The sequence below is a fragment of the Dendrobium catenatum genome, unplaced genomic scaffold (genome assembly GCF_001605985.2).
Source record: "Dendrobium catenatum unplaced genomic scaffold, ASM160598v2 fragScaff_scaffold_1491, whole genome shotgun sequence".
Lineage (NCBI taxonomy): Eukaryota > Viridiplantae > Streptophyta > Magnoliopsida > Asparagales > Orchidaceae > Dendrobium > Dendrobium catenatum.
Window position 1 is genome coordinate 83066 of NW_021319953.1, and position 15353 is coordinate 98418.

The window sequence follows — 15353 nt, forward strand, 5'->3', positions numbered from 1 at the left end:
ACAACCCTTAGGAGAAATGTAGCATCTTTTTTTATTTCTTAGCTCGTTGATGAATTTATAATTTGTTATCTGTGAAGGCGAAGTGAGTCATGATAGTGTGCAATTCAACAATTGTCCTTTTCTTCCATTTTAGACGAAAAATTTGACAAAAAATTACATCAGATATCCCATCCACTCAAGATGGATTTTAATCCTTCTAATATACTTTAAAAGATAAATATAATATATAAATAATTAATATTTTACAAAACTCTAAAATAATCATCCAACAGTTTTTTAAGAATTATCATTTTTTATTAATTTATTTTTTGTTTTTTAGAACTTATCTTATATCATTTTAATCAACGATATTCAAATACAAATATTTGCCATGTTTATTAATATTGTGGGCCATTGCTAAATATTTTTGTAACAAATGTCCAAAACTTGAAGCTCCAACATAATTCTGAATGTTGTATATAACAATAATTTAAGAGATTAAATAAATTTGATTAAGAAAACTTTGGATGATTTTATCTTGAGGCATGCCTAAATGTCACACAAGCAATATGCCTAAATGTTAAATTACATAGAACGACTTAATGTAATTTCAATTCTCTATATGGGATTTCTCTCCTTGTCGATATCAACTATTAGCAGCCGTTCCTTAACAAAATTCCTCGGCCCTTCAGAATACAATGTTGGAAGATACGCTTTATAGGCAGGTAAATAACGAGACACAAAGTCCAAGACCTGTAAAATAAATTTAAATCAAATGAATAAGGTTAAGAGAAATATTTGCAAGATTTTGTCATATTCTTGAAAACAGAAACTGTTCACAGATGATCTGCAATCATGAGCGACTGATTTTGAGGCCTAATCAAAATTTTGGCCATGTGCTATGGTAAGAAAAATTGTCTAAGGGCATCTCTAACCGAACTCCAAACACAAAAATGGCGTCGCTAGCAAGCTCCAGCCGAACGTCAAAACTTCTGGTATTTTATTGCGAGTGAACAGTGCGCTATTTTTCTATCTCTACCTGATTTGTCGAAGAAACGCGCGAAGGAGAAAGATAATTATCTGGGCACAAAATAGAGTTCTATTGGAGATGAATCATGCTATTTTTTTGTTACACTGCATTTTGGAGTGAAAAATAAGATTTTCGGTTGGAGATGCCCAAAGGATATCAAAATTAAAATTTTAGCTATGATAACATCAAGGTTAGTGAATTTATTTTGTGATGAGTGCTGATTAATTCTTCATAGATGATACTCTTCTAAAAATAAATTTAAAAATTACAAAATTCATCATAATCAAATATCGTATATGCCCATTAGTGATCAGGATTAGTGAAACAAAGTGTAATGTTGCCAAGCCTCAGTTGTATTGAACATAATTTGGAAGCAGAATAATATGGCACTAATATCAATGGGTGGGGAAAATATAAAAGAAAATTGAAGAAAAGCATACCTCCTCATCAGCCTGAAAAATGAAGATCAATTTAATGAAGTGTGAAAGCATAGAAAAGTATAACCCCTCACCGCCAGAAAAATAAATAAATAAATGAAAACCTATAATCTCCACTGATAGACATAACTAGGATCCTTGATCTTGATAATTATCCATGAATTTACGAATCTGTCCCATGCGTCATAGTAGGCTTCGAGATTTCTATTTACAATTTCAAGCTGAAAAAAAAAAGGTAATTAAACTGCATATGTAACTCCAAAAACCAGGAGAAAGAGGTGAAAAGGAACCAATTGGTAGTGGTTGGTTTTTTTTTTCAAAAAGCTTGCTTGTGGGTCTACTGCTTTGACAACATCACTTGGGAGAGGTTGAAAGCCAAGCATCCAGCCTTCAAGTAGAACCACATATAGAAAGCACAAAAACCTACCAAGTTGCATTTCATCACAAGTATATATATGTATTTGTCGGTTTTGCATAGCTTTACCGTTAATGAACCTTCAACCTCTGGCCATTCTGAAGGATCAGCTCTATCACCTCTGTAGAAACCAATTGGTTTCTTGATAATAATCCTTCGGACAAAGTGAGGAGACGAACCAGATATAGAGAATGAAACGGAGAAAGTATATTCATTTATTACACAGTTACAAGACAGTCTATAAATAGACTTTACAGAGAAGTACAAAGGATCAACTAATTAAATTTTTACCACAGAATTTATTTATTTAATAATCTGAGATTTATCTGTTAATAGCCCCCCACAAACTAACGGGTTTTTGGTAACCGTTAGTTTGAGTCGTAGAGTTTTAAATCTCAGAGTTGGTAAAGATTTTGTAAACATATCAGCGATCTGATCAGTAGTACTAATGGGAGATATACAAATGTTTTTGTTCTGTATGTGATCTCGTACGAATCGTTGATCTATTTCAATGTGCTTCGTACGAGCATGGAAGACGGGATTATTTGCTAAGGCAATGTCTGACATGTTGTCACAGTAAATGTTCGTTGGTTGAGATTGAGTAACACCGAGTTCGGTAAGTAGTTTCCGAATCCAAATAACGTCTGCTGTAAGAGCTGCTAAGGCGCGATACTCGGACTCCGTGGAAGATCTTGCTACAGTTTGTTACTTTTTGACGGTCCATGAAATTAGTGTATCTCCAAGAAACGAACAAAATCCTGAAGTAGACTTTCTTGATTCAGTATCACCGGCCCAATCCGCGTCTGAAAAGGAAGTAATAGTAAAATTAGATTTAGAGATTGGTAGACCAAAATGTAAAGTACCTTTTATATAACGCAAAAGACGTTTGAGAAGAAAGGCATCATGCAAAGACGGATTATGCATATGTTGCGATAGTAGATTAACACTGTATGGTATATTCGGGCGCGTAAGAGTAAGGTATTGCAAAGAACCAACAAGCCGGCGATACATTGTGGGATCTGAGAGAATGTTTTCCTGTGGTGGATCTGCAGGAGCTTTTGTACAATTCGGATTATGAATGGGATTACATCTGGTCAGTTGAGCGGTATCAAGCAATGTTGTGGCATATTGAGCTTGTGAGAGAAACAAGATGTCTGAATTTCGATCAACTTTAATGCCCAGAAAGTTGTGTGCAAGGCCAAGATTCTTCATAGCAAACCTATTACTAAGCTGTTCAAGAATCTGGTTAATATAAGGAACATTATTACCGGTAAATAAAATATCATCTACATAAATTAATAAGAAAAGATGAACATTATTTTTGTTAAACAGAAATAGTGAAGGATCGGATGCACTATTGGTAAACCCGAGGAAGATGAGATACGTTGTGAACGTATTGTACCACTGCCTCGGAGCTTGTTTAAGACCATACAAGGCTTTATGCAATCCGGAAACATAAGTTGGATGATTAGGATCTTCAAACCCTTTTGGTTGATGCATGAAAACTGTCTCCGAAAGGGTACCGTGAAGAAAAGCATTTGCGACATCAAGTTGATGTACCTTCCAATCACGAGAGAAAGCAATTGTGAGTAAAATACGAATTGTTGGTAATTTAGCTACGGGACTAAATGTCTTTGTATAATTGAGACCAAATTCTTGATTATTTCCGAGCGCTACCAAGCGCGCTTTGTATTTGGCAATAGAACCATCACTGTGTAATTTAAGCCGGTATGTCCACTTGCAGCCTAATACTTGTGATTTTGGCTTTGGAACTAAACTCCAAGTACCCTGTTGATAATAATCCTTCGGACAAAGTGAGGAGAAGAACTACTATGTAGAAACCAATTGGTTTCTTGATAATAATCCTTCGGACAAAGTGAGGAGACGAACCAGATACAGAAAATGAAACAGAGAAAGTATATTCATTTATTACTCAGTTACAAGACAGTCTATAAATAGACTTTACAGAGAAGTACAAAGGATCAGCTAATTACATTTTTACCACAGAATTTATTTATTTAATAATCTGAGATTTATCTGTTAATAACCTCGCCCTCCATGTGAAGACTATAAGTAATGCAAAAAAAGCCAAAAATATCAACAAAAACAACTTGCTAAGTGGAAGACAGTCACTTTTCATGCTTACCTTATCATACCGTGGCAGCTTTTTTCATGCCTGAAAAGTATTATAGTTCACCAGTTTTCAATTTGAAAGAGAGTTTTCGATGGGTTCCAATGCATGTAGGCTCAGAATTTTGGGATAGGTATGATACCTGCTTTTGTCAGTTCTTTTAGAGCTGTGAGCGTATCCAGAGACAATTGCAGGCATGGCTTCCAGCATTCCCACGAAACTGAAAGTAATTTGAGTCCAAATGTCTATTTTTAAAGTTTCTAAAAAATAAAAATTCTAAGAGAGAAGAACCATCCAAAATACGTGCAATGCACAAATCATTGCCTTATCTATTGCTCATTTGCATAATGTTCAAGATAAAAATAAATTTCAAGACCTCCAATAGAGCGTTTCCAGGGTTTTGGCTCCTTAAGTTGGCCTGTAAGGAAAATTACACAAATATTAAAAAGAAATTATAAAAAAGAGAGGAACATATAATAAAGTGGAAAGTGGAAAGCTAATGAAGCTTGCTTCAATATTTACACCTGCTCATCTGCTGTCAAATAGAAATCCTGGAAATGCTCTATTGTCAATGTTATTCCCTGATTGAGTACTCCATCTTGTAATGGGCTTAAGATAGTTTGATCCTTTCTTAATGATTCGCCAAGCAGGAGATGAATTCCTTTTTATACCTTCTTCCCAAATACCATTTCCATATCTTATCTTCAGAATTCTGTTCAATAAAGAATTCTGATCATGTATGAAGTTCCATGCTAACTTGGCTCTCAACGGACCTTGTCTTTCAACTGCTCCTTGAATTCCAAATCTTCCCAAATTACTTGCCAAGCACAATGTCGATCAAGCTATATAATGCATTCCCTATTTCCCTCCTTATGCCACAAAAAAACTTTTTCCCATTCGATCGGTTGTCATCAAAATACTTCTCAGAATAAGGGAATGAGTTATTAAATATGAAATGATAGAAGAGAATGTTGTTTTAATTAACATTATTCTACCAGCTAAAGAAAGCCAACGAGCACCCCATGAGTTTAATCTTTCCATTGCTTTTTCAATGCATCTATAATCAATAGCTTTCATTCTCCTTAATGCCAATTTTATTCCCAAGTAATTGAACTCTTTGACTTCTGTAATTCCCATGAGTTTGTTTAATCTTCTCCTCCTTGTAACATTTTTGCCAAAGAGAATCAATGATTTCTATGCATTAATTTTTTGTCCTGTCCATCCACAGTAGACTTCATATTTTATGCTTTTTTATGTTTTATATTATTCACTCATTACTATATAAAAAAAATTATCATTTTATGTTTACGCAATCTTTTGATTTTGAGGCTTACGCCTCAAAACGCCTTGAGGCTTACGCCTCACCTCACGAATGAAAAACGCCTCAATACCCGATTACGCAAGTTTAAGCATTGCCCATGAGTTTGTTTAATCTTCTCCTCCTTCTTGTAACATTTTTTCCAAAGAGAATCAATGATTTCTGTGCATTAATTTTTTGTCCTGTCCATCCACAGTAGTTCTTAAAAATCTACATCAAGATGACATTTTTCCTATAAGCCTCCGCAACAACCAGTACATTATCCGCATATAGTAAATGGGTTATTTTCTCTACATTTGAAGTTAATTTGATACCCAGTTGCTTAGATTTAGCTTGTAGAGCCTTGGACAATAATTCGGAGCACAAAATAAATAGACTAGGAGATAATGGGCATCCTTGTCTAAATCCACAATTTGTAGTTATCCAATTTGTTCCCCTTCCATTGATTTTGATCATAGATTTGGGATAACTAACACATTGCATAATCAAATGTATTATCCTTTCCGAAAATCCAAAAATCTTCATAATCTGATTTAAAGTATCCCAGCACATGCTATCATATGCTTGTTCCATGTCAAGCTTTAATAGCATGTATCCCAGTTAAGCTACTGAAAATCTCATCTTATTCACAATTTCTTGTGCAATAAGACAATTATAAGATATACTTGTACCCAGTATAAAGGCCCCTTGGTATTCCGAGATGATATTAGGGAGACACATTTTTAATTTGTTTAAAATCATACCTGCAGCCATTTTGTAAGTGGTTTGGCATAAATAAATTGGCCTGAATTTTGAACATTATGAAGCATTTGGGACTTTGGGTATCAGCACTACAGCCATTTTTTCCAATCAGTTGGCATTACTCCCGTTAAAAAGAACTCATTAATTGCATTCCAGGTATCTTCCACCACTATGTTCCAATAAGATTTGAAAAAACAAGCATTTGCCCCATCCATACATGGTGATTTATTGTTGCTCATTTTCATGATAGTTGTGTATAATTCTTTCTTTGTGTAATCTGAATTCAACAGCTCTTTCATCTCCTCATTTATGCAATTTTTCATACTAAAGTAAGGCCAATCAGAGAGTTCACATTTATGTTTCCTCCATTTATTCGTGAAATAGTTTTCAAAAATCTTGTGAATAATTTCTGGATCAGTTTCCATAGTCATCTGCATCCACAATTTGATTAATCAAGTTTCCGTTTCTTCTTGCCGTTGCATAGGTGTGGAAAAAACAAGAATTTTTTTCACCTTCTTCCATCCATTGTATTTTTGACCATTGTCTACACCATGTTGCCATCCTTGCCAGTGTGGTATTGAGCTCTTGCTCTTTCAGTCTGAGCTTAAGCAGATTTTTTGAATTTAAACCACCCTCCGCATCTTCTTCTTGCATATACAAAATATCATTTTTATGGGATTTGAATGCACAAGTGAGGTAGGCGTTATACGTGACTCACTGCTTTTAGTCTTTGAATAGTTTTTGAAAAGTTCAAGTGAAAATTGTTCGGATATATTGATTGAAATGATCTCCTTCGTTCTGTTATTTATACAGTTACATTAAATTTCAGTTTGGCATTAATGGTTCCTTCTCTTCCAACTCTGTATAAAAGTGAGATGAAATTACAACAATTTATAATAATTTCTCTCAAAATTACACTAATATCATAAAACTCTAACTCATACATCTAGTTTTATTAAATTATCAATAGTTTGATGGATTAATTAAACTGGTCCCTGTATGAATTTCATATTTGAAAAAAAAATGGTGCTGAAACGGCATGACCAATAGAAGTGGATTATAAAGTGGTTGTTTGCCAAATGTTGGTAAAAGAAAAACTTTTAATAAGAGCAAAAATTGTTCTTAATTATTATTTTTTGAACTTTCAAAGCTACTTAAATTACTTATTTAAGTTTTAGGGTTGAAACAGGTCCATGTTGATGGTATATAATTAGTTTCTGTTAAAAATTGTTCAATTTATCTTACATCTTTTACCACTAGATTATTCTCTCTCTATCTCCCTCTTTATACATACATATAAAGAGAGAGACAGAGGAAGAATCATGCCTAGTACCCTCAAACTTGTAATTTTGTTAAATTAAGAGGTCTATTTAGATAATATTACCAGCTCAAATCTTATTTTACCCATATTTAAACAAATAATAATAATAAATCACATCCAACCTGATTTGAGAGCTCTATCCACTCTCGTAGTGACTTTCGATTTGACAAGAACAATTTTGTTGAAGGAAGCAAATAAGCTTCTTTAGCGGCTCTTTTAAAATCTATTACTAGAGAAATGAATGTAGTAACAAAAAATAATTATGAAGAAGAAGAATTGGTGATGATGAAAAAGCAAGCGGTAGGCAAGCTATGGCTTTAGAAAGATGATAGACAGATTTTAGAGAAGAGAAATTATAAAAATAGGAAGACAATGGAAGAGCAAAATATAACATCTCACCTTTTGCTACATTCTTTTTCTAACGAATGCAATTAAATCATTTGATTTTGTTCTCACAATGCATTAATGAGTGTTACTTGGGGGATCTTAAATGAGTTGACATAATCCTTATAAAGAAAGATTAAAACATTTAAAATTTGTATACGTATCAAAACAATGGCTATAGATGAGAGAGCATGGATGGAGTAGTTATTGGATGAAGTGCCATGGTTTTGTAACAATTTTGATTTTGATGTTACCAATATGAATGATGCATGAAGGCTCATCTATCATCAATGTGAAGAGGTGAAGAAATAATAATTTTTTTATTTTTGTGTTGAATAATTTTACACAATAGTTGATATTAAATTTCAAGAGTTAAATATTATTTCTTCAAATCAACTATAAGTTAGTTTTTTGTGTGACATGCATAAATCCAAATGATTTATTCCCTATTTATGATAAAGAGAAATTAATTCTGCTAGCGGAGTTATATTTAAATAATTTTTCTATAGTCGAGCTTATGGCTCTTAATCATTGGCTATCAATTTATATTATTGATTTGCACATTATGAAATTTGTAGGCACTGTTCATTTCAATGATCATAATAAAATATAAGATTTTATTTTGAATTATATATATATAATTTCTTTAGTGGATAATGATTAAGAAAAAATCGAAATAGAGAAATATAATACGGATAGCTCTGCGATGGTTATCTCAACTAAAAAAAAAATGGTCATCTCAACTACTTTAATAATTTAGTTTTATGTCTATCAGTTTAATTAACCAGAGAATTCTAAACCCTACCCCATGAGAAATTATCCTCAAAATGTGCTTTCTCGACCTTGTTATACATCAGTGTGGTAAGGGCATGAATATTACTCGAAACAATCTGTCATTTTATAGCTTTATGGTATTGACAACTATTAAGCCATCATATTTGAGTTATTTTTCAAATGAGTTTAAGGTAATTCTCTCAATTCTTCTTACACATACAAAATTATTATATTTTCAACACTTAGCTTTATAGAATAAAGGAGCATATGATATAAAAAAATAATTGATCAACATTAGTTTTTTTAGTGGCATGTAACATAGAAAGTTATTTTCACTAATAATAATCTGTGAAACTTTAGCATAATTGATTGAAATTTCAAAGCACTTTAATTTTGTGAAAAGCCGTGATGTCTAATAAATCTCCCTAACAATGTTTACTAAAAGGGAAAGTTAGCTAAACAAGCTATTTTGAATATGAGAATTACTAATTTTTTTTTATACTGACATGTTGTGTCAATTATTAATTTAATGAGAATGAACAAATGGAATAAAGTTTGAATTCCTATCGGGAATGGATCAAGTTTTGAACACTTATTTTCAGGGGTCAACAGAAGAGAAGTAGGAGACATTTAGGATTTTGAAGCAATTCAAAAATGTCTCAACCTACCCTATGTGTTGGGCTTTAATTTTTTTATTGAAGAAAATTTTAATTCAAATTGTCGATTTATTAGAAAGTTGGTATTATATTCCAGAAATTAGGGTCTTATGATTTTGAATTCGTCCTGGATCCTAAGTCTAAATTGAGCACTAAACTATAGTGGCATGTACCTTGCTAATGTAGTACAAATCTTACCCTAGTCTAGATTGGAGAGCGAGTTAACCATATAGGCACTTAAAATCACTACAAAGAAATGGGTAATTAGTGACTAAAAATATTGGTCGCTAAAAATGTTAATTTGGATGCTAAAGCAAATAGCGACAAAAAATATGTGGGTCACTGATTTGTCACAGCAGCCTTGTCACTGAGGCTTTTAGCGACCACTAATTAGTATTGGTCGCTAAAATTGGACATATTAGTGACATTTTTTTGGATGCTAATGAATATTTATTTGGATGCTATTTAATAATTTTAATAATTTTAATAATTAATTTTATTTATTACATTTTCCCTTTAGCGACCAAAATAAAAATTGTTCACAAAATGATCAACCAAATGAATCACATGCCCCTTTAATTTCATGAAGTTTTAATATATATTTATGGTTATAAAAGTTATGATATTTAGTAAAAAATATTATTATCCAATTATTATGCCTTGGTTATAACAATTAAGATCAATCCATCACTCTTTTATGTTGCAATTAGTTAGATAAATTTCATAATAGAGAAATAACACATTTTATTAGCTTAAAGTAACAATAATAAAAAGCATAGAATCCAACAAAATTATATTCAAACTTCAATATCATTGTCGAGAATTTGCTAGGAGAAAATGAAAACTGTATTCATTTATATGCTTCTACAAATACATCTATCAATTAACATAAAAAATGCGATATCAGAAATCATTAATCATAAAATCTTAATGTTTACAAAATGATAACATCTAGTTAACATAAAAATCTTTCATTAACTTTTATGCAAATAAATATCAAATTTCAAAATCAGCTCTATCAAAGGTAAATGACAACATCAATCTATAATCACATTTAACAAAGCTTGTGCATTCGGAAGAGAAAAGCACTCCATCCTATTTATATAATCAAAAATCTTAGATAAGCTGCTACTAAAACAAATGCTATCCATATTGGAACAGTTCACTAGAAGGATGCAACAAGCTTAGCTCTGGTTCCTCTTCAACAGCTTTCAAAATGACAACATCCATATTTGACTTGTAGAAATGAATTATCAAGTTAAATGCATAAATATTGTAGTTTTTCAAATAAGGAAACTTTATGGGTGAGACAAATCTATCACAAAACATCAAAGACAATATCAAAGAAAATCATCATGAACAAATAAGATAGTTTCATCAAACACTCATAAAGATGCTTCATTTCGGTGATGGAATTTACCAACTGTTTCGATCGTAATAGAAGCCATTAATGGAGCCATCAATACAAGAGAAGCACACATAGTAGAAACCAACTATTATCAAACCACAATCTATTCCAGCAGTAAATAATGCTATCAGGATTCCAATCCTTACAAATGGAAATATCCGCCATTTAGATGATGTTCTCAGCTATTTGATGCACAAGGGGGCTGAAGGTGTGATCCCATGCCTTGGAGAATATTGGTTCGATCGATCTCATGTGCACAAGATGTTAGGGGGCTTAAATAGTCTTGATGATTACATTTTCAATTCTAATATTTTTTACTTTGTGAGGGATATTAAATAGTTAATGTTCTATATTAATGGCTCCTCTCATGTGTATATGGAGTGGAATGCCTGTGCTGAATGGCTGGCTAATTAGGGTTATGATTTTGATTACTTCATTTATTTTTCTGCTAATAACTTACCTGACCCTTTAAAAGGGCTTCTTAGATTGGATAAAATTGGTACCCATTATATTAGAATTTAATGTGTTTTGTTCATTGGACCTTGATTTTTGCCTTGAGATTACCACTATTTTGACTAGCTTGTAGGTTTTGCTGGATTGTGTTTACCGGAGCCATTTTATTCATTTATTACTTGCTCTTGGTTGTGTTATTTTGGCTTCTAGGTGTTTGGTTGCTTGGTTATATGTCTTATGGTTCTTTTACCTTAGATTCCTTAGCTGCTTGTGTGTATTACTATTTTGGTATTTCTATTTTGTTCTGCTTGATTATCCTTTTAATGATTTGCTTAGTTGAACTGGATGTAGTACGACATGGATTTTATTATTATTGTACTATCTTATGTGTGGTTGGGGAGTTTTTTATTTTATCTTTATAGTTTTATTTCGTTATTAGTATTAGTAGGTATTCATTATTGTTCTGGTCCCAATTCTCTAGGTGTTGGTTTTGAGGTGTGTATAAGGTGCTTTGTGCTTGACTGATTCTGCTACCCGAGGTTTGTTGGGAGTGTACTGATGGTTTCTCTATGGTTCCTCTTATATGGGAGGTTTTTTAGGGGCAAGGCTGGGTATGGCTTTATGTTTTGTTTACTGTGGTTGGGTTACTTTGGGGGTATTTAGGTGGTGGTTGGTTGGAATCTCTTAATTTGGTTGCTGGGTTTTATTACGGAAGGTTGTTCCTTTCTTGCTAATAATGGCAATCCGCCTATTCGCCAGTCTGGATTAGGCTTCCTAACCTGCCTTTGGAGTACTGGGATGAGGCTAATATGGCGAGGTTGGCTGTAGGGATTGGGGAACTGCTATTCATGGATGAGCAGACCAAAATGTGGAATAGATGTGCGTTTGCACGTATTTGTGTCCGGTTGGACTTGGCAAAGAAATTACCTAAGGGGGTGTGGGCCCAAGGCTTGAGTGGAACTTTCTTCCAACCAGTTAAGTATGAAGTAATACCTCTGATATGTTTGAAATGTAGTAGAGTGGGCCATAAGGCTGACGGTTGTTTGGAAGTGTGCTCTCCTCCCTTGCAGCAGGCCAAGAAGGATATTCCATTGCAGGAACAGGTTGGATTTGCTTATTCTAGGCATGAGAGGGGGTTGTAGATCGGGATTGTAATGTCAATCCGGCCTCTGGAGACAGTGTGCCTAATGGGGTGTCGAGGGCTGTTGATAAGGACTTTGGGGAATGGACTATCGTCACTAGGAGAAAACGTCCCAGCTCTGGCAAACCTGGGAACAAATCACAAACTTCCAATGTTAGACAAGCTGGTCCGACTATAACTGTGGATAAGAAAGCTGTTTGGCGAGAAGTTGCTAAGGCACATAACGTAGATGAGATTCAAGCCATGGATGTGACTCTAGTGGGTGAGAATAAGAAGGGGCTTAATGCCATGGGCAAGAGTGTGGCCATTGAGGAGGGGGCTGTTTGTAATTTTCAGGCTAACAGCCGGGTTGCTGATCATGAAGGTGTGGAAATGTTGTAGAGTAAGGAATCTTTAGTTGGGGCATGGGGGCCTGCGAGGGATGTTGGAGGTTTTCCACAGCTTCAGGTGCCTGTTGATGGTCGGGATAGTATGCACTGCAATGTGCAGCCGAGTGGGGGACACGTTGGTAAAGTGGATCTTGCTCAGTCTCGGAGCATGGGATCGAAGAGGTTGAGGAATTGGAGGAATCCTGTGGATTCTCCCTCGCAGTTGTTGGTCCCCAAAGTGTTAAATTTCTATGATAATAAGGCTAAGGTGAAGAAGGCTACTGACAAGCACGATAGAAAGGATAAGGCCCGGTTCACTAAAGAAGTCAAAGTTTTTGAACCGTTGCAGAAATTTCCTGGGGTCAGAAGAAGCATGGCGGCAGATGAAGTGTTGACTCTCTAAACCAGTGACCATTTAGTTAATGTCATTGACAACTCTGGGCATGAACGGGGTACTAGTGTGAAACTGGGAGATAAGGCCTTTGTCTATGGGCCAGATTTACTCAATGGAGAAAAGTGCGGCAGGGACGCTGTTGACCTCTGTACAACACCCAAAAGAAATAAAAATGAAATCATACCTTGACCGTTAGATCCAGAATTTCTGCTAAAATCCCGGTTGGAATCCTCGTATCCGTCGAGAAGCCGTCCAAATCCCCAAAATCCCGCCGAATCACTGTGCATTCGGCGCCATTCCGGGATTCCTGTTCGCAGAGCCTCGATCGTTGCTATTCGACGTCTTTAAAAGCCAAGCGAACAGAGCCTTCAACCCGGTCACTCTTCCCTCTCTCGGAATCAAGCCGCAACCACGAGCTGCTTCCATACGGCCAAGCTCTACTCCTCTCTACCGTAAAACCCTTCACTCCTTCCCAACTCCACGACACCTCCAGCTCTCCCGCACTCTCACCCGACCTCAGCTCCTTTGCCGACTGCTTGTGCCGACCCTGAGCAGAGAAAGAGAGAGCCGAGAGAGAGAAACTTCACCCTACCTTGCCAACTGAGCTTCCTCCTTCGATCTCCGTCGAACCCGAAGCTCCAAACTCCCCATCCCGTCTTCTCCTGTGACCTCTCCACTGTGCCGATCCTGATCCAGGGATCCCAAGTCGCCCCTCATCCGATCTCCACTCTGCCCGATCCCCTGCCATAGACGACGTTCCCTTCTTGTCGTTTTGAAAGTTGCGGCATTTTGATCAAAGCAACAACGGGAGCTAACTTGCCGTGAAGGTAACTTCATCCCTTTCGCATGCTATTTCGGCCAAATCCCGTAAATGTAGAGAGAATAGCGGAAAGGGGAGAGGAGGGATTTTTTTTATTTGTTATATTATAATTAATTATAAGTATTAGTATTTATAATTAATTATAATTAATTAAATAAATATAATTATTTAGTTAATTACAATTAATTTTTATTAATTATTAATTAATTATAACAGTAATTAAAACCGGAAAACCGCCTATACACGCCTTTATTGCGCGTGGTGGGAAGGGACCCCGGTGCGGCACCTACGGCGAGGCGGGGTCACTCATAAGTACCCCTGAGCGGGGGGAAAGCAAATTGTGTCACTCATAAGTACCCCCGAGCGGGGGGAAAGCAAATTGTCTTTTAAACAGGTACCGTCAGAGCCCCATACACGCCTTTATTGCGCGTGGTGGGAAGAAAAATCATGGCCGCGGTGTCCTCGAAAGAGGGCACCTACCATACACGCCTTTATTGCGCGTGGTGGGAAAGGCCCAGTTTTCTCGTAGTTTTCCCCTAAACGGGGGAGACGCCGGGAGGCTGCCGAAATTTCGGGTGAAGACGGACCGTACTTGGACTTTATTTGCACATCAAATGGACAAAAATGAGACTCGTACTTTGACCTGTTTGAACTCAAAAAGGACAAAATTTAGACTTAAATGAATAATGAAATAAAATTGAACTAAAATCAATCCTGAACTTGCAAGGATTTTAAATGAATTTGGGACTCGAACAAGACTACGATAACTTGAAATTGAACTTGCAAGTTTTTGAACATCAAAGGATTCAAAAACTTGAACCCTTGGACTCATATTTGAACTTGGTCTATACATCAAAGGAACTCACACTTGAACAAGCAAAGGTGAACTTGAATGTGGACCGAAGTTTATAAAGACTTGAACTTTTATTTCTCTAAAATGATTCATGAAATACTCTAATCTAATTGAAATGAACTACAATGACTGGTGGTGAACAATGTTCCAAAAGAATCATTCACATGTAAATAGGGGACACATAACAAGGGGTCTTCATACGAATTCAACTGTCATTTGATTGTAAACAATCCTCAACGAGAAACTTTTGGACTACATTCAAATGAACAATCAAGATATAGAGGTTCAATAATCAAACTTGATCATTCAAGCGGGTACAGATGACCAGATAAAGATGTATAGTGAACAAGGAAGGTCGCTACTACATCTCCTCACAAGCAATAAGTAAGAGGAAGACCTATGCATAATTAATGATGTTTAACTCCAAGAAAATTTATTAATTCTACTACAAACAACAACACTTCAAGTAGTGGTTTTATAAGTACATGTGGAGGTCCCTACGTGTTGTCGTAGAAAACTCCTTATTTATACAACAGTTCCCCTTGGATAAAAGAATTCAATATGTAACAAATATAGTATATTTTAATGCTCGTGGCACTTCAAATGGTGGCAGAGCTTTTACATTTGCAATGTATGTAACATCCCTACAAGCAATACTAGAAGAATTGCAACAAATACAACAATCTTCTTGCAAACAGAGATCAAGTTGAAAGGATAACAACATGATTGC

General features: G+C 35.2%; 1 protein-coding gene across 1 annotated transcript; it reads right to left on the reverse strand.

Annotated features, from left to right (window-relative positions):
• Nucleotides 1-1550: 1550 nt before the first annotated feature.
• LOC110115901 (D-glycerate 3-kinase, chloroplastic-like) lies at nucleotides 1551-4681 on the reverse strand. Its single transcript, XM_020849309.1, is given in 10 exon segments — nucleotides 1551-1667; nucleotides 1776-1852; nucleotides 1933-1980; nucleotides 3910-3928; nucleotides 4008-4033; nucleotides 4129-4188; nucleotides 4191-4212; nucleotides 4369-4410; nucleotides 4517-4573; nucleotides 4664-4681. Coding segments are annotated over 10 exon segments (486 nt in total).
• Between the last annotated feature and the right edge of the window lie 10672 nt (nucleotides 4682-15353).